The 27,650-nt window shown below is 48.0% G+C and overlaps 3 protein-coding genes across 11 annotated transcripts; all 3 read left to right on the top strand.

The window, feature by feature from the left end:
* Nucleotides 24–2,711, top strand: SDCCAG3 (serologically defined colon cancer antigen 3). Its single transcript, XM_021413833.1, has 6 exons — nt 24–425; nt 689–762; nt 1,441–1,552; nt 1,685–1,747; nt 1,851–1,990; nt 2,226–2,711. The coding sequence occupies exons 1-6, from the start codon at nt 72–74 to the stop codon at nt 2,317–2,319; spliced, it is 837 nt and encodes a 278-aa protein (XP_021269508.1). The 5' UTR covers nt 24–71; the 3' UTR covers nt 2,320–2,711.
* On the top strand, nt 2,823–18,956 carry SNAPC4 (small nuclear RNA activating complex polypeptide 4). Its single transcript, XM_021413804.1, has 23 exons — nt 2,823–2,999; nt 3,553–3,593; nt 4,016–4,174; nt 4,716–4,841; nt 5,328–5,406; nt 5,980–6,061; nt 6,896–7,000; nt 7,646–7,718; nt 8,037–8,201; nt 8,428–8,575; nt 9,284–9,390; nt 9,666–9,760; nt 10,495–10,589; nt 11,850–11,935; nt 12,466–12,852; nt 13,357–13,446; nt 13,652–13,895; nt 14,001–14,071; nt 14,380–14,454; nt 14,691–14,718; nt 15,375–17,389; nt 17,746–17,878; nt 18,446–18,956. Exons 1-22 carry the CDS (start codon nt 2,855–2,857, stop codon nt 17,872–17,874), a joined length of 4,545 nt encoding a protein of 1,514 aa, XP_021269479.1. The 5' UTR covers nt 2,823–2,854; the 3' UTR covers nt 17,875–17,878; nt 18,446–18,956.
* On the top strand, nt 19,103–27,486 carry CARD9 (caspase recruitment domain family member 9). Of its 9 annotated transcripts, none has more exons than XM_021413821.1 (13): nt 19,103–20,007; nt 20,794–21,017; nt 21,397–21,534; nt 21,657–21,982; nt 22,404–22,583; nt 22,747–22,896; nt 23,358–23,483; nt 23,606–23,797; nt 24,241–24,282; nt 24,889–24,934; nt 26,291–26,361; nt 27,053–27,147; nt 27,238–27,486. In XM_021413821.1, exons 2-13 carry the CDS (start codon nt 20,834–20,836, stop codon nt 27,344–27,346), a joined length of 1,659 nt encoding a protein of 552 aa, XP_021269496.1. In that variant the 5' UTR covers nt 19,103–20,007; nt 20,794–20,833; the 3' UTR covers nt 27,347–27,486. The 9 variants fall into 9 exon arrangements, 6 of the variants coding, with proteins under 6 accessions (XP_021269496.1, XP_021269499.1, XP_021269498.1 ...); XM_021413824.1 differs by having other exon boundaries at nt 27,053–27,135; XM_021413823.1 differs by having other exon boundaries at nt 22,750–22,896.

The raw sequence follows: 27,650 nt of genomic DNA on the forward strand, positions 1-27,650 counted from the left end.
GGGCGTGGCGGGCGGCGGGGATTGGCGGAGCGCCGCGGGGGGGGCGGGGCGCGCGCTGGGAGCACGGAGCCATGGCGGCGGCGGAGTTGCCCGCGGCTGAGCCGAACCCTTTCTCCTTCCACGAGTTCGTGCGGACCAAGGCCCGCAGCGGTGACGGAGCTCCGGCCCGCCGCGCCGAGGAGTCTGCCCTCCTCAGCCCCCGCTCCGTTTCTCCTCCCCAGGCGCCACGGCCCGGCCCTCGCCTCGGCGCCTCGCTGCTGCTGCTGGGCCCGGCGGCTCCCGGCGGGGCGGAGGATGAGGACGAGGACGAGGAGGAGTGGAGCGGCAGTTACCGGCCCGCGGCCGCGGAGCGGGCACACCTCGGTTCTCCCTTCTGTGAGGGCGAGGGGCCGGGCGCTGCCCCGCGGCGGCGCAGCTACGAGGAGGTGAGCGGGGCCGCGTCGAGCCCGGGGCGGTGGAGGTGGGGCTGCTCCGGGTGGATGGGAGCTGGGTTACGGGTGGGTGTGCGCTGGGTTACGTGGCGTTGAGAGGGAAGAGCTGCGTGAAAGCTGGGACGTTAAACAAAACTGCTCAGCACGGGAAATCATTCCGCTTTTTCTCTCTCCCGGTACCGCTCTTGGAAGGTTTGCGGTGCTGTTAAGCCGCTCTCTCATCTCTAAGAAGAATTTCTCTTTTTTTTCTCTTGTAGCTGAAAGCAGAGAATGCCGCTTTGAGGAGCAGGGTCAGGGAGCTCCAGGAGTTCTCTGAATCTCAGGCAGACATGTGCGTAAGCCACAGCGTGGGGAAAGGAACACGTAAATGAGTCTTAGAGGCGCTCCCTGGAAAGAGTCAAAAGCTTTGAAGAAGTAAAGGGAACTCCCCTCTATTTATTAAAAAGCTTTATCAAATCTGCTTTTCTTATTGAAAAAGGCTTGGTAAATAAGCAGCGAGCTAACACCTTGGGAGTGTGTTTAGGCTTCGTGCAGCTTAAGTTGTGAAAGTAAGGGTAAGGCTCCGCAGGATGCAGTCTCTCTCCTTTCAAGCAAGAAGAGCGTTTTAATTTTGGTGGGTGAGCAGCTTGATTCTGGGAGTCATTAAATTCCTGAGGCTAAACAGTTCCGTGGCTGATCCATGGTAGCAATTTCTCGTTGCTGTGCTGTGCCTCGCCACGGGACAGCTGGTGCTTCCATGGTGGTGGGGTGACTGTTTCAGAATGCTCTAGACTGACTGTGAACAGACACGTTTTCTGTACAGTTGTGCTGTGTTCAGCTGCGTTTCCATTAGTGCTAGTGGATGATGAGTGTAGAAATCCCCCGAGCTGTAGCCTACAAAGGTAGTTCTGTGAGATGACTTTTTTATTATTATTATTATGTGAAAGAACAGAGTTTCTTAGTCCTTCCCCTAGAATTTTTCTTGTGGTTATTTGTCCAAGAAAAGTACTATTCTCTGTTTTATTTTAAGGATGAGGAAGCTTGAAAGAAAGCTCGAGGAAAACAAAATTAAAGAAGAGAAGGAAGCGCAGGACTTGGAGGCAATGGTGCAGCACGTGGAACAGAACCTCCAGCTGATGACTGTAAGTGTTGGCTGGGTGTGCCATCCCCATCTCACAGTGTTCAGGGCAAAGGTGCTACAGCACAAACCGTATCACTTTGAGTGAGACTGCTGAGCCTTCCTCCATCTCCCACTAATCCTTATTCTCTTTCAGAAACGGGCTGTTAAAGCGGAAAACAACGCTACGAAACTGAAACAGGAAAATGCATTACTTCAGGTACAGAGCGATATTCTTAGGGTTTCCCGCTGGCTGCTGGGCCCCGCTCAGTGCTGGGAGTTCTGTGTTGTTTTCATACCAAGCGTTTTATTTTCCTCCCAAGGTTCAGCTGAAGAATTACAAGATGGAGAACGAAGCTCTGAGGTCGGGCCAGTCGGCGAGCCTGGCCGTGGTGAAACGGAACGCAGACACAGCCCTGCAAAACCTTCTTGCCGTTATTACAAGCTCTCAATCTTCAATTAAGTAAGTTGTTTTCGAAACACTCTGCTAATGCTATCCCAGGTGCTCAATGCTGATGGCAGCAGCAAGAGTATAAGCATCCCCAGCAGGTTTCTTTGGATTGGAACCTGGGTTCTTTATTGCGTATTGCAGCTCAGCAGGTCCCTGTTCTCCCTTAGTTGCAATGTTTCCTTTCAGAAAACAATGCCTGTACGCGTTATCCTCTCTGCTCTAACGCTGTCTTTCCCCCGCACCCCAGGCAGTTGGTCTCCGGAGCAGAATCGCTGCAGCTCGTCGCCGATCTGCTGAAATCCATAGACAGGATTTCCGAGGTGGCGGAAGATGGACAGTGAAAGCGAACAGGGACTCACGGGCAGAGCTCGGCGCTGGTGCAGAGCTCATTGCTCAGCACTGCAAGGCGGGCGCTGTCGGTGCTGCTGCAGGAGCAGCTCTTCCATCCCGCAGCTGGCTGAGGCTCGAGCACAGAGCGGGGCCCGAGCCGACAAGGAGCAGCACTGGGTGGGACCGCCGCCCTGCTCCTGAGAGTGCTAGCGGGGCTGGCAGGAGCCCTCGGCTTCTCCCCTCTCCCCCGGCGGTCGGGCTGCGGGAACGGGCTGCCCCGCTGCACAGAGGAGCGGGCTCGTCGGGATTCCGGAAGCGGTGGGGCCGGGCCTCGGGGCGCTGTCGCTGTGTAACGGCGCCCGGGAGCGATTAAAGGCGGCGCCGTGCGCGTCGCTGTCCTGGCGAAGCGGTGCTCCCGTTGGCTGGCTGCTGTCACGTGCTCTGGGCTCAGCTGACCGAGGCGCCCCGTGGCGATTGGTCGGCGGGAGGAGGGGGGCGGGTCCGCATTCGCGCGGTTCGCGTCGGGCCCGGGGCTGCGGCACCGCCATGTCCCGGCGGGACGGCCCGACCGGGCCCGACCTGAACGCGGAGCGGGAGAAGATCCGCCGAGAAATCGAGGAGCTGGAGCGCAGCCTGCAGCTGGACGTGACCAGCGTCGACGTGAGCGTGTCGGACTCCAGCCTCAGCTCGGGTACGGCGCCGCGGCCCGAGAGGGGCTCGGGTTCCCCTGCGGCGGAGCGGGGATCCCCCTCCTGGCGGGGGGAGGGGCGGCCCCGTGGTCCCTTCACGTTGGCGGGGCTCGGCCGGCCCCCTCCTGCCGCGGGGCTTCGCTCGGGCCCGGTGGGGCGGTTCGTGTCACGCAGCTGCGCCTCGTTTCCCGCTGTCGGAACGGGCGCACGCCGAGGGGCAGTGCCAGGATTCCGGCTCCTCAGAGCGCAGCGCGGTGTTGCTGGGAGGCTGCGCACGGGGCGTGGGTTTGCTGGGCTGCTGGCTCGGAGCCGTTGGTCCCGTTGCTGCGCTTATCTGAAGCTGTTCTGCTTACTACAGAACACAAAAGAGGCGTGTAGCTGGTGTAGAACTAAAGGTTATTTTTACTCGGTGGTAATGGGAGTACCCGAAAACCCCAATAGTTGTGTGTGAGATACACGGTGGTGCTGTATTCTGTGTGTTTTAATTGGAAAGTCCTTGGTTTGAAGCTTTTCCTTCTCTACCACTGACGCTTTTATATTTTTGTGGTCCAACAGATGATGCTGAAGATGACAGCTCAGATGCCCATGCAGAAATGGTAACTGTTTTCTCTGTAAGCACATCTTTCCATCTGCCTACTGAAGGGAGCAGGAAGAAAGGGGAAATCTCGCATCATTCTCAGGCAGCTGTTTCAACTCTGCAGCTCAGGAAGGGCTGACAGACCCAGGGGTTGGGTTATTGCTGCCTGGGTCACGGGAAAGCAAGTTGTGTGATCAGAAGCCTCGCTGCTGCTCCCTGCAGATATCCGTCAGTGGGCTGAGCTGATGGGCAGGAGGACAGGGAGCTGGGCAGGGCTGGTAACTGCATTAGGGAGCACTCAGAGCAGCTGTCAGGGACAGAGTTATGTGCTTCCAGCTCTTCTGGAAATCGCTTTTCTAATACAATGGAAGTACTTGCCTTTAAAAGCAAGCGTTCCCTCTCCTGTACCCTTAAGCCCTGAAATGCCTTGTTCTCCTCAAGGAGGTGGAAAGAGAAGAGGACACTAGTGATGATGATGTTGAAAGCAGCCTGCTGGAAGATCCAGAAATGTGTCTGCAGATGAACTATGTGTATCAGGAGGTTATCCAGGAAAAGATTGAGGAAGTAGAGCTGCTGATTGCACAAAACAAGGAACAGCAGGTGAGCAGAACAGATGTAAAACGATCTAGTGCATTTCTGAGTTAACTTCTGCTTTCATCCTTTGCCTGTCAACCACAGAGAAACTTCCTATGAGAGGTGTCAGTGCAATCAGCTGCAGCAGTCATGGCCCTTGTTAATTTGCCAGCACAGCAATCATCTTGCTTGTCTGGGAACCAGGATACACGGGTTCACGTGTCAGCTCAAACCAGTGTCACCTGAATACTGACCTTTGGGAGGGCTTATTTTCATGGAGTTTCCATGATCTCCTATCACCAAAAATGCTGTCACTAGAATATATCATATCTTATGCCTTAGCTTATAGTAGCAAGTCAGTGTATGTGTGGGTGTGTATATGTGTATATATATATAATATTTGCATTTCTTATCTGCGTTGTACTACACAAACATGTGAGGTTCCAAATCTTTCATACATCCATTAATGTGCAGCCTGGTGCAGCACATTATTTGAATGACTCATGCTGCTCTCTGAAATTAGAGAATTTGAAGGAGATACTGACGCTGTTGAATTCTTCTGTTCCAGAAGGAAATTTTGTGTGAGCTTGATGGCAGAAAAACAGCAAAGACAGGGGATGGTCGAAATTTACCATCAAACATATTTCTGGGCCATTTTAGGAAGCCCTACTTTAAGGATAAGACAACAGGAATTGTAAGTAAATATAACTAGCTTACATATATTTTTTTTCAGCGATATATTTGAATTATAACTGTACTATAACTGCGTTGCATTCTAGCTGTGGCTGTCACTCCTGAGTTTACAGTCTTTTATTTGTTGTCTCACGTGTTGCTCGCTTTCCCTCTTTTGGAAACCTGTGTCCAACCTCAGGCTGGCTGTGACATCTGAGAGCTCTGAAAACGGGGCCTTCCAGCCATGGGGTGACTGAGCATTCTTTCTCTCCAGCTTAATTTTGGTTGTGCTTTTTCACCTCCACAATACAATACCACTTTGTTTGAAGTCCTTGTTGTCTTTGTTTTCTGATGTGAGAGTGACTGAGCAGTTCTAGTGTGACAGTCTGCATGTGTTTGAGTTATTGGTGTTTTTGGGAGCAGCTCACACTAGAGTTCCAAGGAGAATACACAAATTTTCCATGTATCTGATTCTTACAATGGATCTAACCCTTCTCATCTTTATTAGGGCCCTCCTTCTAATGAAGATGCCAAGGAAAAGGCAGCTCAGGGCATAAAATCCTTTGAACAACTGCTATCAACAAAATGTAAGTAACTGTATGTGCTGTTCAGTGTTCTACAGGAACCATAGCAAACATATATAATCATCTTATTCATTTTCCCATATCTGTATTTAAACATCAACACCTACAATACTTCATACTTGAATTCACAGACAGAGTACTTCAAAGTGAATGGGAATGTATGCATTTATTCGCTGAGGGATCAATGACTTCCTTCCTTCTTTCATTTGCATTTGTTTTGATGCATCCTTCCACGTCTCCTGTGAGTGCTCCCTGGCACGATCCCGTTTGGTTTTGGGAGTGCTCAGAGGAGAGACGAGATGCTTAGAGCTGCAGGGAGTGCCAGCCACCTGGGTGGTGGTTTCATTGAGGTCTCTTTGGAGGTAAAACTGAGCAGGAGGCAGCAAGTTGCGCAGCTCAGACGTGGCATTAGTGGTTTAGATGGGCAGCAGAATCAATTTGCCTAGCTTCTCATAGGCCCGTTGTGAACAAAATTGTGTAGGTAATGAAAATGGACTCTTACTGAAGATGCGGGGAATACTTGGGCAGTGGTTTTGCACTGATGACTGAACGCTTGATTATTTTTGTTTTGCCTAGGGAAAAGCAGAGAGAAGGTGTTACTGCAGAAGTCAGTTGTAAGTGACCGCTTGCAGCGCCTGCTACAGCCCAAGTTACTGAAGTATGTACTGTGCAATCTCATGAGAACATTACAGCTGAAGTAAGGAGGGAAAATAAGTGGGGGTTCCATCTTCAGCAGGTTCTCTTGTGAACTCATTGCAGTGTTAGTGAGGTTACGAGGCACGGCAGGGATGCTTTGTCACTGTTGGACCTGGGAGGCCCACTTAGTGATCCCCAGATCCGCTCTCCTGTAGGCACCAGTGCAGAGAATGACACTGCTGTAGGTAGCAGCATTTTCATTCTTTATTGACATCTGTATTTTCTGTGTGTGCGTGTGATACTGAAGTCTTGGGCTTTAGCGTTCTGGCTGTAAGCAAGAGGTTACAGCATTCAGGTTGCACTGCAGAGGGTTGATGATTATTTTGCAGGTAACCAGCAAGGGAAAAGGTTTTGTATTGAGGATACTGTGGCATTTTATAGCCATCTGTTTCCTCCTGATGACGCAGTGGTATAACTTAAAATGGCCTCGGGGCTTGAAGCTGAAATTGTGATATGTTGCAAGTGAGTCATAACAGAGCGTCCTCTGAGAGATTTATGTGCCTGTAGCTGGTGCAGTCTTAATTTGCTGCTGTTGCAGCTATGGCTGAATCTCTCTGTAAATACCAAAATGATTAATCTGAGACCTGTTCTGGGTCAGCCGTTTGCACGGAAGCAGCAAAACAGGATGAGTTTGCTATGGGGGAGAACCTAGGAGAACAGTCTTGCTTACTGGGGGAAATGAGCTGAAGGAAAGAACGAGACTCGTGGGGAGGCCTCTTTTGCCGTACTTCTTCTGATGCCATTGACCTGCTTTCATCCTCTCTCATTAAGTAATGCTGAAAATGTCTTTGAACAGGTTGAGTTACTCAAATCAGAAGCTGGAAAAAGTCAAGACTGAAATGGAGAAACAGATCTTGGAAAAGCAAATCAAAGAAGTGGAACGGGAAATAGAGGCAATTAAGTGAGAAGTCTTCTTTGTAAGATCTTGATGAAAATGCAGATCTGTTCTGGGAGGCTGACTTTGATAGTTCCCTCCTTCTTTCAGCACTTCTGGGTATGACATTTGGAGAAAAGTTTGTGCAAGCCAACACAAATGAAGCTGTGAAGTGCTATTCAAACTTGACAGAGCTTTCATATCCATAGCTGTTCACTAAGAATCATGCTTTGTGTATTTGTATGCCAATGTACCTAATGGCCAGGGTAGAGATACTGCTGGCAATAGTTCTTGCTTTAGCATTCAAAGCCCGAAAACTCTGAAAACGTTACTAATTCTGAGCTTTTGTGTGTTAATGCATCTGGAGTCATGCATTCTGATATTGCATTGAACCGTTTATCCTGCTAAACCAACATCATCTTGCAGGGGGCTGTTTTCCAATAGTATGTTCTTTATATTCAAGTAAAATTAATAAGTCCAGTGAGGAAGAAACTTTGCTTGTGAGTGAAGGTAGTGATATTGGAGAGCCTGATGCTTTGAGGTAGTAAGTTTTGGTAGAAGTTGATAGAAGGTGATGGAGGAGTATGATGAAGAAAGATCAGGCTGAGAAAGTGACTGTTTAATTAACTATTTAACGTGGTTGCTTCTCTCTCTTTCTGTCTTCTGCTTTAGCCAACTTCCAGAAAGTGACTTGCTGGGGGACAGATTTGATGAGCATGACTGGGAGAAGATTTCAAACATTCATGTAAGTTAGGAGATCAGCTGTTGTATTACTTGTAACGTCTGTCCCCTTTCTCTTGAGAATTACCTGACCTCTGTCATTTCCATCCACTGATCCCATCATGCCCTTCTGTAAGCAGACTGTTGTGTGATCTCAACATGGTGGGCATAGAAGCACTTAAAATTTGATGTCACTGGTTAAATCGGACGATTTAATTCTGAAAAAATTAGCACAAAGACATGCACGGAACACAGACGGTATTACATGTATCAGCATTCATTTCTGCCCAGGTGTTTCAGTCCCAGCTACGAGACAAAAGAGGTTTTTCTCCATCTCTTTTAGTTTGATGGACAGCGCAGTTCAGAAGAGCTGAGGAAGTTCTGGCAAAACTGGGAGCATCCAAGCATCAACAAAAATGAGTGGACAGAGGAGGAAACGGAGAGGCTGAAGGATATCGCTGCCAAACATGGTTATTTGGACTGGCAGGCCGTAGCCCAGGAGTTGGGGGTAAGGTGTTCTGAGGCCAGAAACATGAGGTGAAAAGTCAGGTAATTCTGATGGTACCTCCTCAAAAGTTGTAGAAAACCAGGTTACTATTAATTCACTGTTAATTGATGCTTTTGTGAGGAGTATTCGTGAGCAGTACCAAAAGGATTGGAACTTTGCCTTTGCCCTCTTGCTTTTGTCCTCCTAAATATCCAGCTATCTAAGCAGCTGCTTTCTTTCCATGAAGACAAACAGGACGGCTTTTCAGTGCTTGCAGAAATACCAAACCTATAACAAAGACTTGAAAAGGAAAGAATGGACCAGAGATGAAGATAAGATGCTTTTAGAGCTTGTTCAAGAGATGAGAGTGGGAAGCCATATCCCATACAAGAAAAGTAAGCGACCTACAAATGGAAATGTTTTCCATTCACATGTGGTGGTTCCTTTACTTCCATTCTCCCAGGGTTATCTGAGTGCTGGAGCTCCTCACCTGCTCTGTTTGTAGGAATTACTGAAGTTTTAATTGCTCTCAGTGTTTCCCTTCCCTGTCTGTTTTTATCCTACCTTTATAGCCCGATACCTAGATGAGATGCAGCAGTACTATGGACCAGTAAGTGTATGTATGACAGGATGTATAGGAGGTACAACAGTGCTGTGGCCCAGGGTATATATATGACAGTATGTATACTGACTTCTAAAAGAGCTCTTTTGTTGTGAGCTCTCAGTGGGATACAGTGTGACTAGTGAGGGCTAAAGGTTAAAGCAGTAACAAGGCATTGTCTGGAGTCCTAAATCCCAGCCTCAGTCTAACATCTGGTGCCTTGAATTTTTGGGTGTGTACTAGAGCTGAAATTTTTCTGTCCGAGTTCCGTTGCGAGGTGAATTGTTGGGTGTATCTGTGTATTTGTGTCTGGTGTTGGTAATGCCATTACAAATAGTAACAATTTGTGTAGGCTGTCCTCTTTCAATTCTTGTTGTGTACCATTGTGTAAATGCATCTGATGGCAATCTGCTGTTTGTTTGAGTAGATTACCGTTCCAAATGTTAGTAAATGAACAAATAGTACTTGCAACAGAGTTTAAAATACACCTTTGCATTTCTAGTTGCCTATTACATGGAAGGAAGAGATTCTGCCCAGCTGATTTATCGATGGACAAAGAGTGTGGATCCCAGTTTGAAGAAAGGGCCCTGGACACCTGAGGAAGATGCAGTGAGTCCTGCTCTCTGATTCCCTAGAACTGTGAGGTGTGGAAGGGGGGAGTTAGACCTGCAGTGTTGCATGGTTACGTACACCTGAGCTTTAATGCTCAAAGGAATGTGAAATGGACCGAGCTGTGCAGTTTACAGGTCAGGAGATCTTAGCTCCCAAACACCTTTGAACCGAGACTTAGAATTCTATGGATACGTGTAGCTGCTCCTGTTTGAGGCCATCTAGAACTATCACTGACAAGAGTTCCAACTCTCTTCTTTCTGTGATTAACACAGATGCTGTTGGCTGCAGTTGAGAAGTATGGAGAGCGCGACTGGTATAAAATTCGGACGGAAGTACCAGGGAGAAGCGACGCGCAGTGCAGTGACCGGTCTGTTCCTTCAGGCCTCTTGTCCAGAGCCAAGCTGCAACTTCTTTTACAAACGTTTGCTTTGCTTGCAATGGTGTCATGCTAAAGACTGTTGTTGTGAAAGTGGCTGTGGTCTGAATGCAGTCTCCACCAGTCTCTCCAGGTGGTCTCTAAGCACAGCCTTCATTGTCTCCACCTGACTTTGCCTTTGTGGGTGGAGAAGGTGGAGCTGATGTTTGAGTCCAGCAGGGAGGGCGGTGCCCTGTTGCCTGGGGCACCTTATTCCCTGGGTGTAGTTGCGGGTGGCTTAGCAGAAGTTGGAGAGGCTGCTGTCCTAAGCAATGCAAAGGGATCCTGAAGTTTGAGTGAGTGCATGTAGGGAGGGAAGGTGGTCATCCGTGTACAGGCTGCACAAACTGCCTAGTCAGTCACTTCCTGCAGCTGACACCAGTGTTGTGAGAGCTGCTGAGCAACCTCCAGCACTGAACCCAGCTTCAGGAGACTGAATGCAGTATGTTCTACTTCCAGTGATCTGTTTTACAGCTGCTCGTTATAATTTTTAACTATGTAGCCTGATACTTCTGAGGACAAAGAGATTACAGCTGTGCTGTGTTACAGGAATAGTAACGGGTCCCTTAGAAAAGGGGAAGATCTGTTAAGAATGCTGGTTGTGTTCAGCCTCAGATTATACAGTAATGGTCAGTACCATATAAATGAAGGGAAACCTTCCTCACTTTAATGCTTTTTATTGGAAGGTACTTAAAGGCATTGCGCCGTGATGTGAAGAAAGGCAAATGGAGTTTAAAGGAAGAAGAACAGCTCATTGATCTGGTGCAAAAGCATGGCCTGGGTGAGTGTTCCTGTGGCTTAATGTTTTAGAAGCTTAGAAAAGTATGATTTACTAATTTATGATTTGAGTCTTTTCCTCTTTCATTTTTAGTGGCAGAGGCTAGCAGGCTCTGTTTCATGCTGATGGTTTTGAGCTTCCTTACGTGGAGCAGCCTTTTCCTGGAAGTTCAGTTATTGAGGAATTGAGTAGCCAAGAGTTGCACAGCTGTGTTTGTTATGGCTCCAGTGCCTGGCTGAGCAGAGCTCACCCAGCTGATTTTCTCCAGGACTACTTTCTTTAAGAAACAGCAGCTTTGCAGTGTTAGGTTTTAACCTTTTGGCCTCCATGTAAGCATGCTCTTACTGCTGCAAGGAAGGGGGTGTGTGGTGCTGCCAGGGTTTTTGGCACTGGTACGTTTATCTTAGTCACTGACATTGGCTGAGTGTATAGTGCAGCAAAGTCCAAAGAGATCTTTGAAAAATCAAAGATGGGGATTAAGATTTTATCATCCATTCATATAGGACCTGACTCCTGTACAGGGAAATGTATCAGTGTGTATGGTGTCCTGCTCTGAAAAGGAATCTCTTTTCCCACCCCCTACTCTTTTACACTCTGAATTTCACAGCACTCCTCTCTTTGCACAAGATGAGCTTATTAGGGTAGGTGAGCATTTCTCCTGCTGGATCTTCTTAGGTGCAATCTAAAGCAAGGCAGGCACTTTCACAGTCTCACGGAAAACATAACTGTGAAATAGCAGAAGGTTTGTTAGGGTATGAACTACTCCAAACCTTTTTAGAGATGACACTCTCTTATGTAAATGTCACACTTACAGCCTGATGGAGGCAGTGCATTACCTTTGCTTACAGATTGTGGTGCTACTGCAGCACAGAGATCTTGTTTGGGTGCTTTAATGAGCAAATGTATGTCTAAGTTCTAATGTGTTTCAGTAAAATGTAAATCTAATCCTTCCTAAAATGAGGTGTCTTAGATTCCCTAAAAACATACAGCGTTGCAGCTTGATGCTGGTCTGAGGAAATCAGTCACGCTATTATTTAAGGAGGTGCAACATCTCTGAGTAACATCAGAGAGGCTTCATGTGATTGAAACATCTTTTAGAAGATAAAAGAACAGCCCCCCACTCCAACGCATACATAAAAAAACCCGTCCAACCAACCCTCATTTGAATCCGAGTGCTGACGTCCAGCTGAGTTTGTGGATGAGAAGTACTGGGCCTTCAGTGTGTTGCATCAATAGGCAGGCTCTATTCTTCATCCTTTTTAGGTCACTGGAGCAAAATAGCTTCTGAGTTGCCACACCGGACTCGTTCCCAGTGCCTGAGCAAATGGAAAATCATGATTGGGTCGAAGGTATCGTACAGAGCCCTCCTATGGCACAGTCTCATCCCTTTAATTAAGTTTCTCTAATCTAAAAGTGAAACCCTGTGACATCAGTACTGCAACTAACCTCGATTTTGCACAGTAAAGGTTTTGTCATGGATGTTTGTGGTCTAATTGGTTATTTGTTAAAGCAGCCTTCTTTTCCTGAAGGAGTAAAGTTTTAAAACGTGTTATATATTTGCACATTGCCCATAAGTTCCTTATTGCCTTGAAATGCCTGTAAGGATGTTCTGTAAGCATATACTTATGTTTTCTTGTACGTACCTCTTGAGCTGCCAGTTCTGGTACAAGGTTCTCCATAAATTCTGGCTGCTTAAGCCCACATTTAGAATACTGTCATGGTTCCATCGGTAAAGCACGAGCGGGTGCTGCTGCACTATCTGTTTTGATACCACTTTTCTCTGATAGAATTTCCCCCCCACGAAACTCTTTGACTTGCTGATTGGAGAGCTTTGCAAGTCAAGGCTGAAGCTTTATCTGTGCTCTTTTTGGCTTAAAAGAAACGCTCTGGGTCCATGAAACGGCAGTATATGGAGGAGAGTTCCAGCTGTTCAGAGAGCAGCAGCGAAGACGTGGAGCTGGATTTGTCAGACACTTCTGAGGAGGAGAAGACGACGAGTAAGGAGGAACGCGCCTTCCCCAGCATTGATTTGTGGATCCCAACGCAGACAGATGTGCTGGAGTCGTGCCAAGGAAAGCACCCGACTTCAGCTCCTTTCTCTTTGGCGAGTGCTAATGCAAGGACCAGCAGCAGTGAAACTCCAAGTGCAAGGTGTGAGGGAGGAGCTGCTGATAAATCGAGAGAATTGAGCACCATCCTGAGGGGCATGGCACGGCCCCACGCCACGGACATCACTGTGAAGGATCCGGTAGAAGAAATTGACAAGGTGAATCGTGGCTTTCTCAATCTGGTTTTGATGGAATTTGAGCTTAGGTCAGAAACTGCCAGGAGGAGCATTTGCTGCTGTAAAGAGAGCAGTTGATGAGATAAGTAGATGATGATTTTTTTTTTATACCTGTTAGCTGCTTTCTCACTATGCCATTGGGGGGTGCTGTTGAAAACTGAGCTGTGTGAATAAACAGAAATTCCTAGCACTGTCCCTGGGTATTATATATGTGTATATATATTATATAAACCCCGCCCCAGGTATTACCTAGAGAATAACTGTTCTTTCCTACCCGCAGTGTCACAGAAACAAAACCTTTCCCATATCTTCTTAAAGCAGGATAGGCTGGTGACATAACTCCCTTTGCTCTGGTGGTCGGAGCGTGCAGATAATTCCAGTCACAAGGCTGCTGAAAGCTTTTGCACCTTTTGTGAACGGCATCAGCACAAGTACTTCTCTGTGGTATGCTTCCCCTTACACCTCTCCTTGTGCACTCTTTTTAAGGCTTCCAGGTGTGGGAAGCAAGTGCTGCGGGTTACCCTGGAGGATGTGAGAAGAGTGCTAAGAGAGAACACGTGCTTTCAGAGGAAACTTGTAAGTGCCTCCTTTGTCTCGTCTGCTTTTGTGGTATGGCCACTGCCAAACTATATTGAGTGGAAAATAAGCGTAGAATCATAAATCTTACTTTACTGTAGTCCCAGGAGGAAAAGATCATAGGGCAATTATGAAAAGAAATAGGGACTAACTTTGTTGGAACCTTCCTAATTGGAACTCTAATGATGTGTTTGTTCATGCACAGCAATCAAAGCTGGTAATGTCTTCTGCCGCCACTTTAACAAAGACGTCTGGAGCTGCTCCATCTGCTGCTGAGAAGCACGGGGGGCTGAGGAACAGCCTGGGGAAAACTCGTCGCCAGGAGAGAGCGCGGTGGAGGAAGATGAACCTTGACAGAAAACTCCTGATGGCAGTGACGCCTTGGGTGGGCGACGTGCTATTGCCTTGCACCTTGCAAGCTGGGAAGATGGCTTTCTATCAAACCAAAGGTAGCAGTCACCCGTCAGAGGTGGTACTCCTTCATGTCCCTGTTTTCTGACGCCTTACGAGTGAATATTCGGCTGATTTTTGGATGTTGGGCTTTTTTTTTCCAGCTTATTCTATTCAGCAGAAGGTGAAGTCGGTCAGTCTCTCCAGCACTCCCCTGTTCACGCTTTTCATTCAGGTGAGTTTTACTGTCTTCGTTGCATCGTCTGCTTTCAAGGAGTGGTAATCTTTGTACTTGATGCTTAAAAACAATTATAAATCTTTCATTTAAATTAATCTAATTACTAGATTAATCTGTTCCCTCGGCTTGAATGTTATATTTAGTAAATCCAGCAGTCATTCTAATACTGTCAAAGTTTTCTGCAAGTGTGAAAATGTGTCCAGAATCCTTCATGTGAAGCCTCTCCCATCGGCCTTGTAACGTTGCTGCCTCTACCGTCACATCCTTTTTCTGAACCAGATTTTAATGAGATGCTTATCTTGCAGCTCTTTCAGATTGACACCAATGGCTGCATGAAGATCATTCGGGAGAGAAAGGCCGATGCAGTGAGGCCTCAGCAGGTGTTGTGCACCATCTCTTTTTCCCAATAGAGTCTTGACTAAAACAGAGACTTTCCAGTGAGTGTGGGGAGTTGGTGTTGTTTGTGTGTTACCAGTTGATTTTGGTTCAGAAGCCCAATAAAGTGCTGTCTGTGGCCATTTACACAGGATACTGACAGATGAGGGTTTGATTGACATCTGTGCTGTTTTCATGATCTTTCTGTGTCTCAAGTATAATTTAATTTTTTTTTTTTCAGGCTTCCCAAAACTCGGAGGCTTCTTCAGGTACCTATCAGAGCATTTATTTTTATGATGCACAGGAGCTTTCACTGAATTCATCACCACTATATTGATAACCAAATTAACTGAAGGAGAACTTTTGGAACAGAATACATTGTCTTGCTCATTTCTGGTAGCTCTTGGATCTTTGAGTTATTGGCTTAATACGTTAATCTTGGTAAGGGCTGGCAGAATTACTGGAGGGCTGTGGCACCAGTGTTATTGTGCCTGTCTGATGCTCTGGAGGCTGTCACTGGTGGAGATGTCTCTCAAGCAGTGTACTTGCTGTTGGCTGGGGCTCCAACCAAAAGCCCTGTTTATTGTTGTTGACTGGCAGGCCCTGCCTGCATTGCACTGCCAGTACAGTTCCTCCTGTGCAGTGTTGTGGTGCATTCCTAGCTTGCCTGTGATGTCTAGGGAAACAATTATATCAGTACTGAGCAAGTTAGGGTTGCTGTATTGGTGCTATCTTCATATCTGAAGGACCTCAGGATGAGGCTTGGTTGAATAAACACTAGAGTGTTATAAGAGCTCTCACAATCAGGAATTTTCCTACTTCCTGTGCAGTGTAATTGATATCTAATGGCTAAAAAATGGCATCTACAGTCTTTCTTCCTTTTTTTTTGAAGACTTGTTTCTCTTCCCCCTTATTCACCTTATAGGCAATGCATCACAGCCTGCTCCTGACACACAGAAAGCTCTTCCAGCTCTTCCAGCTCTTCCACCTCTTCCAGCCCAGGCTCAAAGGCAGAAGCCTAAAACTGTCTCAGAACTGCTGAGAGAAAAGCGGCAGAGAGAGAAGCAGCTAAAAGAGAAAGCTGTGCAGACAGCAGTAATTGTTACCCCGCAGATGCTGCTTTCGGGGCCTTTGATATTCCAGCACCCACCACAGCAAATGATTCCTTCTGCAGAAGTGGGGAGCAAACCTGGAGCAGCCAGCTCTACAGCCAGCCAAGTACAACACGTGCCAGCTCCCCCGTCGGCGTTGACGTCTGGTGCAGGTTCTGCTTCTACTCCCATTGTGCTTGAAAACCGTTCTCCATCAGTGCCAAAAGCTGGGGAGAACCCTGGTTCCTCACAAGAGACAAAAGTGCAATCTAATAAGGAACTAACTGAGCAAGCTCCACAGAGTACCGCTGAAAGGGGAGTTTTTCCAGGCCTGAATCCAGCTGCAGCAGGGAAGGCCCCAGATCAAGGAGGGTGCAATGGTCAGGTCCTAGCTGGTAGCTCAGCTCCAGTAGTGTTGCAGAATCGAGCTTTAGTGCCACATCAAGTTACAGTGGTGCCTTTTGGCATTGAGTCTGGCAGCAGCAAACTGTCTCTTCCCGCGCCAGTTACGTATGAACGGAATCGTGGGCCGGTCAATGTATTGACTGCTCTTGTAGCTCCGCAGCCTGGCTCCCATTTGACTCCTGACAGCGTGCTGCCTGTCACCTGGATTGTAACACCTCAGGCTTTGCTCCCCAGCGCTGTGCAGACCATTGTGGGTGTTCCCCAAGGTCTGCCAGCTGTTACTGTGAGGAGTCAAAGTCAGGCAAGTGTGACACCCAGCGGCCATGTCTCTGGTTTAGGAGTGCCTCCTGTATCTGGGGTAAATATGCCTCACCCAAGCCACGAGACAAAAACAAGTCCCCAGTTAGCTGCAGGGGTCCCAGCAGGACAGGCGGCTGGTGTGAGCCATTCTGCAAGCGTCTTCCCTGTGAGCTCAGCTGATCCCGTGTGCAGTGTATCCAGTGTTTCTTCTGCCATGTCTGCACATTCAGATAGTTCCTCCAAGACTGCTGATTCCTCTGCAGCTCGGAATGCTCTTCCAGGTGGTGCCCCAACCCCACATGCTCAGCTGCTGCCCCAGATGCAGCTGCCTGCAAGTACTCAGGGGTCTGATTCCCACCATGTGACAGATGTCGTTAGCTTGGGAAAGACCCAGGACTCATCTACAACAAATGAGTCATCTTCCAACTCGAATGTCCTTAAAAAAGGGGTTGTGCTCCAGGCAAGAGCTTCAGTTCCTCATAACAGTGTCGCAGGGAGCTCTGAAGGCCCAGCTGTCCAAGCATTGAAGTACAGACCTATTGCCTCCAAAGCGCCCACCACGCAGACTGCTGGTGCTCCACCCCAGCCAACCACTTCTAGTGCAGAAAAGACTCTGCTTGACTATAGCCTGATTTCCCTTGAAGACGAGGAGCTAGTGAAGGAATGGCTGAGCGGGAAGCAAGGTGTCCAGGTTCCATCACTGCAAACCACGTTGCCCTATTTCCCACCTTTTTTGTGCAACTTAAAAGCCCTCTCAAAGCTACTTCTGCAGAAGGCGGCTCTGGAAAAGCAAGCAGCGCGTCTTCTGTCCTCCGATGGCGGTCAGGGTGAGGGTGAGGTTGATTTGAATGCAATCACGGAGCTGGTGCATGAGAAACTGGGTAATGACCCTGCTTTTCTCCTGCTGAAAGCCCGATTTCTAGCAGCCTTTACACTCCCTGCTGTACTAGCAACTCTGCCTCCTCCAAAAGTGGCAACGACTCTGTCAGCCAGCAGGAGGGAATATGGAGAGAGTGATGAGGAGGAGTGGCAGAGCGAGGAGGAGGCATCTGAGGATGAGAGCTGTGGGGATGAATTAGATGCACGGTCGGATGGGACGGTTGGTGAGGAGCCTGGAGACCAAGATGCTGATTTTCCAAATAAGGTAAAGTGAAAGCTGAATCTCAATTGTGGTAGGTGCATGCTCTCTAGCAAAGAGCTATGTCCAGGCAAAGAGAAACCAGATCAGGTGTGTTCTGGCTGGAGAGTGCTAGCAGAAACATACTCTGCAGGAACAAGTGCTGGGGTTGGCTGAAAATTGTGTGTGTTTGAGTTGTTATCTGTTTGCTGGGATCGTGGTAATACAACGTTGTGTCCCATGCTTAATTTTGAGTGTAAATGGAATAATATTTTTAAATCTTCTGTGCTAACTAAAATAAAAAGATGGCTGAAAGTGTTTTCTTGCAAGTTCTCCCAGGTCTTGTGCTGCTGTGCGAGTAATCTGTTCCCCTTATGTTGCAGGGCATGGAAACTGAAGAGACTGGTGCACGATCCATCGCGGGTGCCTGCACTGATGGCACTGGCAGCGTTCCTCAAATCAGGAGAAGCATGCGCGTCAGGAAAAGGCTCAGGAAAAGGAGGAGGGTGTGAGGAGGTAACGTTAGTAGCCGTTCTGTGAGTCTTGTATTTCTTTCTTTTAAAGAGAGAACCTGAAATGTTTTTGCCTGTGGCACAGCCCAAACAATGAATCATGACCATAGGAGAAGACTGCAATGGTTTTGAGTTCCGTTCCCTCAGGGCACGGAGTCTGCACGCCAGTTAATCATACATTCAGAGTAACACGGTGACGTTCAGGAGGAGGGGAAGTTGGTGTTTACACTATAAAATTATCTATAAAGCTATGAAGTTCAAGTATTGGACAGCCTTTTAGACCCTGCTGCTGCCTATTAGTTTTGCAGCTAGTTGGTATAATGAAGCCCTGGATGGTTTCATTTCTGTGTGTAACTGGGCAGCTTCTCAGGGGTGCAAGCGCAACGTCTTAACGTGCTGAGGCCTGCAGTGAAATGGACCAAACGAGCATGAATGGTATTTGATTTGCTTGCTTGTTGAACGAGATCCTGTTTTTATTTATTTTTTCTCTTTTAAATCTGGTCTTAGAAACTCAGGAATGTCAGCTTCCCTATTAGGCCTGCAACTAAGAGCTGTCTGTGCTCTGTTACAGGAGCCATTGGATGACATCCGCCCTGCGACACGGCAGTGGGAGATGCTCTTTGCACTATTCACTCCTCACTCTTGCATCAAGCTGACCAGGCAGAGCTGGGGAGGAGAGGGAAACGTCTGGGCTGGTTTCCCCATCACCTAAACAAGTCTGCTTATTGAGACAAGCTGCAAGTAATGAAGCAAAATTGCTGGAGGGATGTCTTCTAGGCACAGACCAATTCTGTTCTCTTTCAGCCTAGCATTTGCCATGAGTGCTGGGGGGTAACAATTGCTGGGGACCTGGGGAAGCCAGCAGTGATAGTTATTTATTTCCTTTTTGTGCTCGCCCCTATTTATGTGAATGTTTATCCGTGTTCTGAGTATGTGGTTCACTGAATGTTTTTTTTTTTTTAATGCTGTGACAGTGTTTTGTTTGGCAGCTGACTGAATGCTGCTCGATTAGAAGCAGGTTAATTTTTTATCAAAATGAGTCTTGAGTATTGGTTGAAATACAGATGTTTATTTTTCTCAAACTGTTGAAGTCTTCTGTGGTTTTTTATGGTAAATAGTGCTTGCAGTAATGTGTGGATGAGCGTGATTGCTGATGAGAGAAATGAAGCTTGCAAGCCAGGGAGAATGTGGGAAATGAATATGCATGTAGCTCCAGAGGCAGGACCCAACCAGGCTTGGATTCTTCCCTGACTCTTCCACAGCCTGCCCATACAGCCATCAGCAAATCAAGCTTTTACTAAGTGTTTCCTCATTCATAAAACAGTAACTTCTGTCTTACAGAGAGGTGCAAGGCTAGCTGAGTCAAAGCTGGTAAAAATCCAACGGGAAGATGCTGCAGGAGGCTTCACCCACTGCATTGCCCAGGGTCACGGCAGCACGCTGGGTGTGCTGTGAGGTCCAGCTTTTGTGAGGCCCCTTTAGGTAGAGCTTTCCAGAGGGACATTAACATTACTCTAACTGGATACCAACCAATTGGTGGAGCAGGAGGAAGTACCTTGAGGTGGCTTTCCTCTTGCAGTGTGCTCTATTTTCCACAAGCCACTCCAGCTGACCCTTTTTTTTCCAAGAAGTTCACGTGGCTGAAGCTCTGCCCACTGTGCTGTGTGCCATTCACCGCAGGGCTGTTACTGTCAGGCGCCTCTGGTACATGTGACCTGTGCTTGTTTTGTCCCCTGAAGTAAGCTGGGCAGACCAGTGCCTGTGCCCTTCACTCTTCGTAGTCTACACAAAGAAACTCTCCTGACCATAGCTGCTACTTCCTTGGTACAGACTGGAAAACCAAGGCGCAGTGGGTATAAGATAAGTAATCCTGGCGACTTGCAGCGTCATCAGCTTCCATCCTCCTCCCCCATCATCCCTTCTGACTTCCTTTTTTCTTCCTCTCTCCCTTTCTCATCTCAGAGCATAGCTGAGTAGTTTCCTCTTTTCTCACAGATTGGCTCCTGGAATGACCCGCTCTCCCGCAGCATAAAGGAAGGCTGCAGCCCAGGCAGGTTTCCACAGAGACGGGACCCAATAAATGTTCTCAGACCAGGAGAAGAGGAGTGAAGGCCTCTGACCACGCAGGCCCAGGTTGGTCCATGTCATGCAGAATGATTTATATTGACAGATTTATTGTTATAACAGTTCTGAGGGGAGGGTGTGCTTCTCATCAGCAGGGGAATGCTTTTCTGCTTATAATCTGCTGGGGCTGCTTTGATGCCGGGCAGAGCAAGGTGGGTTTTTTTCTGTTTGGTTTTTTTTTTCCATGGTAATTACTGACTAGTCCTGTGTCAGTCCAGCTCACTTTTGGAGTCCTGTCCTGCACAGGAGCGGAGAAATGACTGCTTGGAGAGACGCAGTAAGATCTGTGTGATATCTCAGCCCCTGCGTAGTCAGAACTCTTCCCCTTCTGCCCCCAGTCAAACAGAACAGCTGAAAACATGAATGCTGAGGTTGGTGGCAGGTACTGGAAATGACACAGCTACTGCTGCCTGTTCATATGTGTGACACGAGCATAGTAATTAACGAGCTGGATTTCAGGAGTTGTTCATTATGGAACAGTGTTACCACATAGGGGCAAAGAGGTAAAAAATAGTGCCAGTTTCTTATTAGAATTGATAAAACTGACTTTAGATAGAAGTCTGGATGCAGAAGTGTTGGGTTTTCTCCTTTCTTTACCTGCCTGTTTCCTGTCCGTGGAGGAGCGGTAGCTGAAGCTGCGCTGAGGCTGCAGAGGTGAGATCCGTGAGGTGGACGTGGGAGGCAGCAGAACTCATGGAATTAAATTCAAGATTGTGTTCTTGATTTCAGCACCACCACCCACACTTTCCCCTGAGGCTTAGAGTCTGCTTTTTTGTTTCCTGTCTGTTTTTTAAGGAAGGGCAAAGCGGCTCACTAATACTTCTCGCTCACCGCCATGCTGGAAGAAGACAACGATGAGACATGTTGGAATAGCCTGGAAACCTTCCGGGTGAAGCTGATCTCCGTGATAGATCCTTCCCGTATAACGCCCTACCTTCGCCAGTGCCAGGTGATAAACCATGACGATGAGGAACAAGTCCTCAATGACCCCAGCCTGGTCATGCGCAAACGCAAAGCAGGTGGGTGAAGCGCAGCCTTGGCTCTTCCAACCCGGACCGTTCTGTGGTGACACACTGTTCTGCCTTTGGTGTTTGGGAGCAGAGCCTCAAACTGCAGAAAAATGAAGTCGTGCTGCTCCGCTTTAACTTACGTTACATAAAGTGCCCTCTGGAGAGAAGGGTTTTGCATCTGCTGTAGTAGAAGCTAGATACAAGGGATTAGTTTTAACTGTTCCTCCACAGCTGAAATACTCTAGTATTGTTACCAAGCATTTGATTTAGAATTGTCTGGGAGATTTGATCACAGAGGCGCTGTGTGGGGAGACTGGAGCAATTCTTTGTTCTGCTAGAAACAGGTGAAAGGAGAAATGAATTAATAGAACTATTGCTGCTGTTCCAGGTGTTCTTCTGGACATTCTTCAGCGGACAGGGCGCAAGGGCTTCGAGGCATTCATGGAGAGTCTCGAGCTTTATTATCCACAACTGTATAAGAAAATAACAGGCAAGGAGCCAAGCAGGGTTTTCTCTCTGATTATAGGTAATGTCTGAGTTGAGAAATAAAACTTTTCAGTGATAATTGGGTGGAAATCTGGTGTGCGTGTGGGGGGTGGGGGGGGAGAGCAGACAGGACAGCAGTGACTGATGCCTGCTACCCAACAGACACAGCTGGGGAATCCGGCCTGAGCCAGCTCCTGATGAATGAGATCACAAAGCTGCAGAGAACGGTGCAAGAGGAGCGGCAGAAGGCCCAGGAGCTCACTGTGTGGCTGCACACCAAGGAGAACATGATCAGAGAGATGTGGGTGAGGGACAGCCTGCTCCGCAAGCACCAAGAGCGGGTGCAGAAGATGAAGGAGGAGAGGGACAGTCTGAGCAAGGAGCTGCGGAAGTGCAAGGATGAGAACTACAACCTGGCAATGAGCTATGCCAAACAGAGCGAGGAGAAAAGCAATGCCCTCATGAAGAACCGGGACCTGCTCCTAGAGGTGAGTGACCCTTTTCTTAAGCTTCCTGCTCCTTACTCGATCCCTGCAGGGCTGTGCTGTGCACCAGATGTGTTTTTGGTCTATTATGAAGTATTGTGCATATTCCTTAGCAGGTTGTATGTCTTAGGGGTCCCTTCCTCAGCCCTGTAGGCCCATGTATTCCAAGCTGTGCTCTGAAGAATTAAGTCTTCCCCTCGTTTGAGACTGGGCCCTCTCACAAGGGGAGTATAGAACCAGCATGTTGTACCCATTTAGCACAAGGGCAAGTCTCAGCTCCCCAGAGCACCAAACTTCCTGAGGAAGAGTTGAGGAAAAGATTGCACCATGTTTGTTTGGGGAATGGAGAACTCTGCCACAAGAGAACTGCTTTTGCAACCAGACTTTTGTTTCTGATACTGATGAGCTTTGAACCTCTTTGTAGATTGATAGCTTGAAGCACAGCCTCATGAAGGCTGAGGATGACTGCAAACTAGAGCGTAAGCACTCAATGAAACTGAAGCATGCCATAGAGCAGCGTCCAAGCCATGAAGTGATGTGGGAGATCCAGCAGGAGAAGGAGTTGCTTTTGGCCAAGAATCAGGAGCTGGAGAACACTCTGCAGGTTGGTGGGGGTGAGTGGGTGTGGAATCCTAAGAAGTGATTGTTTTTTACAGCTGGGTCAGCAATGGGGCTGTACTGAATGTTTCGTGGGTCAGCTTTGGATAGAGAGAGCATGTAGGACTTCGGAGTTGGATGGTTGCTGTATCTCATTGTTCTTTGTCCAGCAGGCTGCCAGGGAACAGAACTTGGAGAAGAGTCTCTCCCATGAGACTGTGCAGAATGACTGCAGCCAGGTACTGGAACGCCGGGACCTGCTGAACACCGTGTACCACCTTCGCAAGGAGCTGCGCCAAGCCGAGGTGCTCCGAGACAAAGTATGTGGTGCAGTACAAATCCCTGCTGGGGTCAGTGGGGTGAGATGGGCGGATTAAGCACTCACAACGTCTTGCCAGTGAAGCAGCGGAGCTGCTCAGCAACAGTCCCTGCTGCTTCTACTCTAGGGTCTGTGTTGCAGTTTGAGGAAAAAGGCGTGTTAATATTTTAGTGGTTTGTGTCTGTGATGTTAACTGTGATGCCCGTGTCTGGTAACTCATGGTCTGTGCCTCAGCCTGCAGGGTGATGGGAGCTTGTGTCATGATTGACAGCTCAGGTACATGTCAGTCTGTCATTCGCAGGCTTTCTAGTCATACTGCCTGGTGTTCTGCTTGGCTTTGCTCCAACAGGGCAGTCTGGCTTTGATGTTGCAGGGAAGTCTGTCTGTAGAAATCTGTGGCGTAGAGCAGAAGTGGTGAGACTCTAGCTTGGGCTCACCTCACAAGCCATGTCTCCTCAACAGCATGCAGAGGAAAGAGAGATGCTTGAACTACAGTGCACGTCTCTGAGGAAGGATTCCCAGATGTATAAAAAACGGATGGAAGCTGTCTTACATCAGATGGAGGAAGTGGCTTTGGAAAGAGACGAGGTGATAAAACATTCCTCCTGAAGCTGCTGCTAATCCCTGGCTTGCTGCTTGAAGCAGGCAGATATCGTAACCCTGAATGTGGTGTTGTGTGATGTGCTACAACACGTTGCCTCTTACACCAGGCACTGCTGACCAGAGAACAGTTCTACACACAGTACTCCAAGAACCTGATTGAGAGGGACGCCTATCGGAAGCAGATTCGGGAGCTGGGGGAGCGATGCGATGAGCTGCAGCTGCAGCTCTTCCAAAAGGAGAGTCAGCTACTGGCTACTGAAGCCAAGCTGAAAAGGTTGCAACTGAAGCTACCTGCACTGGTATGCCTATGGCGTTGTCATGTGTACGATGAGTTGGAAAGCTGCTTGGGTAACCATTTCTGTGCAAATGCTGTTTAGGAAAAGGGAAGACAAGATGGTTTGTGTGAGCTTACCCTGTTTTCAGGCATGAATTGATGCAAGCTGAAGCCTCATATGTTTGGAGTGCTTCCAGAGATCATGAAGGCATTGTCACCTACCAAAGAGTGAGCTCTAGAATCTGTACAAACCATTTGGATGAAGCAGGAGCAGAGTAGGAGAGTTCATGGAGTTAAATTAGACGTCTGAGGACTTGTAACTAGCGTGGCATCTTCTGTACTTTCTCCAAATGGTCAGATGAGTGTAAGAGGAAGGAAGTCCATGTTTCCATTTTCTGAAGGTTTTGGTCTCCTATATATTCCATTACTTGCTCATGAGGAATGATGAACTTACTGGTTTTATTTCAGACTTCTGACCCGGATGACTCCTTCTCCAGAGATTCCCAGGATGTGAGTAGGGTGCCTTGTTTACATGTTATTTTCTCCTGGGATGGTTTCAAATTCCTCACTTGTGCTTAATTCCCAAAGTAATAGCAGTCTGCGCTCTGTGGGTTGGGCTCGTGGCAGTGACATCAAGACCAGAGGTAGCAAAACAGGCCAGCAGACTAAGGGTAGCTTCTCCTTGTGTCCTGATACTTCTGAGGGTGGGGACACAGCTATGATAAGATTTGTTGAGTCCAAGCAGACCAGAAGATTCAAATCATTTTGAGTTGCTTCTGATTGTCTCTCTTGTGGGAAAACAGGCAAAAATAAGTATTACCTTGAGGACATCTGTCATAAAGATTATTTTTTTTTCCTTCATAAATTCATTGTGGGAGAGATTGTCACATTGTCTGGAGACAAAATGTGTGAATGAGGCCATAGACGTGGAGGATAGGTCTATGAGTAGATATGCAGCTTCTAGCTCAGAATGTTTCCTGTGTTGCTGACAGCAAGATACAATGGGGGATGGTCGGTTACATACCTGTGTCCTGTGTTCCTGCATTTGTTCCTAGCTACTGTCTGAGAAAGAATAAGGAGTACTTCTCATGATCTTAACTTGTTTCTGTCCCATAGCTTACTCTTCATGGTCATCTAGATGAAGATACACACCTGACTAAAAGTAAGGCTTTTACTGAGGAAAACACACAGTACAGTTCTTGATGGGGCTGTTCAGAGGGACAGGAGAAGATGTGCTTCTTATTTTAGTGAAGAGGTATTTCGACTGGGGACTCAGTTTGTGAGCGATGCTTCTCAGTGGGGCACACTTGGCACCTCCTCGAGATGACGCAGAATAGGTGCACGTAAATCAAGGCTTCTAGAACCCCGAGGCATTCTGCTGTCCCACCATCCTTCTCACCTATAAAAAGAAGAGCGTGTTCACAAATACTGGGAACAGTGAATGCTTGTACAGCTTTTTTTAGAGGGAAAAATCTCTACGTGTTATTTGCTGTGTGGTCTCTGAAATGGTCTTTTGTATAGGTGAACAACTTGGAAAAAGTGGTGATGTCAGACCATCCTAGGTCCTTTAGTCTTTTCTCAGTCATCTGCCTTCAGAATTTGTTCAGGAAAAATCACCTGGTACACGATGCCTGTGAGGAACAGCCCCTGGGTGCCTCTTCTTCACACAGTCCTCTTGTGTTTGTGGCTGAGCTGAGAATGGAACGAGCGTCCTTCCACCCCAGCTGAACCACGTGGCTTTCTCCAGAGCCATTTCTTTGCTTTCTTTTATGCTGCAGGCTATTTTCACAAAAGCAGAACCATGTCATTAGTACTGTCACCGGTTCTGTTTTTGTGGCAGCCCTACTGGAAATGATTCAGCAGTGCGGAGAAGAATAAACAGAGCCCTTTAAAACTTGAGATTCTCCTTTGAAACATGTTGAGAAAGGAAGGAAACAAGCAAAGATCCCCTACATTCTAAGTAATCATTCATTGAGATGGGAGATTTTTCACACAAGCTACAATATTGAAACAGAATGCCTTCTATTAATCTACCTCACTCAATTCAAAATTACATACCTCAGTATCTGATCACTACATTAGGAGTTTTGCTAAAATATGACCTGATATTGAATATCTTATTATGCACAACTTAGTTGCTGGGGAACAGGGACAAACTGTGGTTATAGTAATGTTTAGCGTGATTTCTTATGGTTATCTCCAACATTATTCTTTTAGTGGTGTTAGATGCTGCTCCGCAGTGGTTCATTTTGCTGCTCCTCATGCAGAAATTAGATGGTGTCTCTGGTGGGGAATTCCATCACCCTAAGCAAGACTCAGAGGTCAAGTAAAAGAGTCTTGTGCAATGATCACGAGATCGAATACTGAACGTTTCGAAGCTTGAGTTCAGCTTGCTGTTGATGCTGTGTACTGTTGAGCAGCTCTTACATCACAGCTATTGCTGTTTAGTGAACTGGTGGAAGGAGAAGTTACTTCAACATGGCTACTATGACTGAAATTGTGATTTATTTTCTCATAGAAGACTGCTGTAAAGGACAAAACCAGCAATACAGCATTCGAGAAAGCAATCTGCCTGCAGAGTCACCTACTGTAAGAGAACCTTTGTGGGCTCTTTAGTCTGACTGCGGTTTGTAACTTTTCATGTTCTTGTTAACACTGGATTTGCCAGGATCGAGGGGCATGGAGGCAGCTGCTGCTTTTCCAGAAAGCATTTTGTTCAAAAATGTACCCTCCAAAAGGATGAACTCTGAACAGCAGAACACTCATCTGCTGGATCTTTCTCCATCTTTGCTTGGAAACTTCTAATTATTTCTGGCCTTTTCGTCTGGGTATGGACATTTTTCAGTTTGTTTGCAGTATCACTGTTGGTACAGGAAGCAGAATTTCAAATTTGCAACTGGCAGAGAATAAGCATGGTTAAATGATGTCAAACAGGGGTGTGTTACCATCCTGGATACACAGCAGCGGACAGCCCAGTATTGAATGTGCTGTCCTTCATCGGGCAGGCCCAAGCAGATGCAAACGCTATCTCTACACACTGGAGTACTTCCCAAGGAAAGGGGTGTGGTATCGACCAGCTATTCTTGGTCATTTTAAGGCACAGGTTTCCACTTTCTCCCCTTCATTTCAATATTAAACAAGTCCAAGAGGGGGATCATCAGGTAGAGCGCATCAGCCTTAAAACGGGTCATCTTTAGGGAGCAGCTTTGCCCAACTTGATAAAAAACGCTGATCCAAGCTCCAGCGCGCTGTAGTTCATCTCTTGGCCTTTTTTTCCCAGTGTGAGGAGTGCAGCTTGGCCCACGAGGACCTGTCCGAGAAGGAGCGGAGGAGGATGAAGGACTGCTTCGAGCGTTACCGGAGGTCGGGCCTTTAGTAAGCAGGACCCCCCTTCCTTCCCCCGTCAGCTTCCCGTGCCCCTGCCCGGCCCCGGGCTCCGTTCCTGGAGGGCTCAGCTCCCCACAGTCTCGTTTCCAGGAAGCGTGCGCTGCGCAGAGTGCCCGCGGGCCGCCGTCCCGAGGCCGACTGGGAGCTCAGCTCGGGCAGCGACAACACCGACCCCGAGGGCAGCTAGGGGCTGTGAGCCCCCACACGGCGCTCGGCCGAGGTTCAAGTTTGCATCTGGATTGGGTTTCGGCTCGGAGCGGGGTGCGCCGTGCCCATCCTCCTCCACGTCTGCGGCAGCCCGTCAATAAACTGCACTGAGTGTTTAAAGCGGTGCCGTGAACTTATGGAGGGGAAAGGCTCCGGAGCGGCCCATCCGCCGCAGCCGCGGTTGCCGCGGCCCCCTTCCCTGTCGGACCGCCCGCGCTCGCCTCAGCGCCGCCCCTTCCGCGCCTGCGCGGCCGCCATGTTGCGGCGCTTGGTGCGGGTGGCGG

The sequence above is a fragment of the Numida meleagris genome, chromosome 16, assembly GCF_002078875.1.
Source record: "Numida meleagris isolate 19003 breed g44 Domestic line chromosome 16, NumMel1.0, whole genome shotgun sequence".
Lineage (NCBI taxonomy): Eukaryota > Metazoa > Chordata > Aves > Galliformes > Numididae > Numida > Numida meleagris.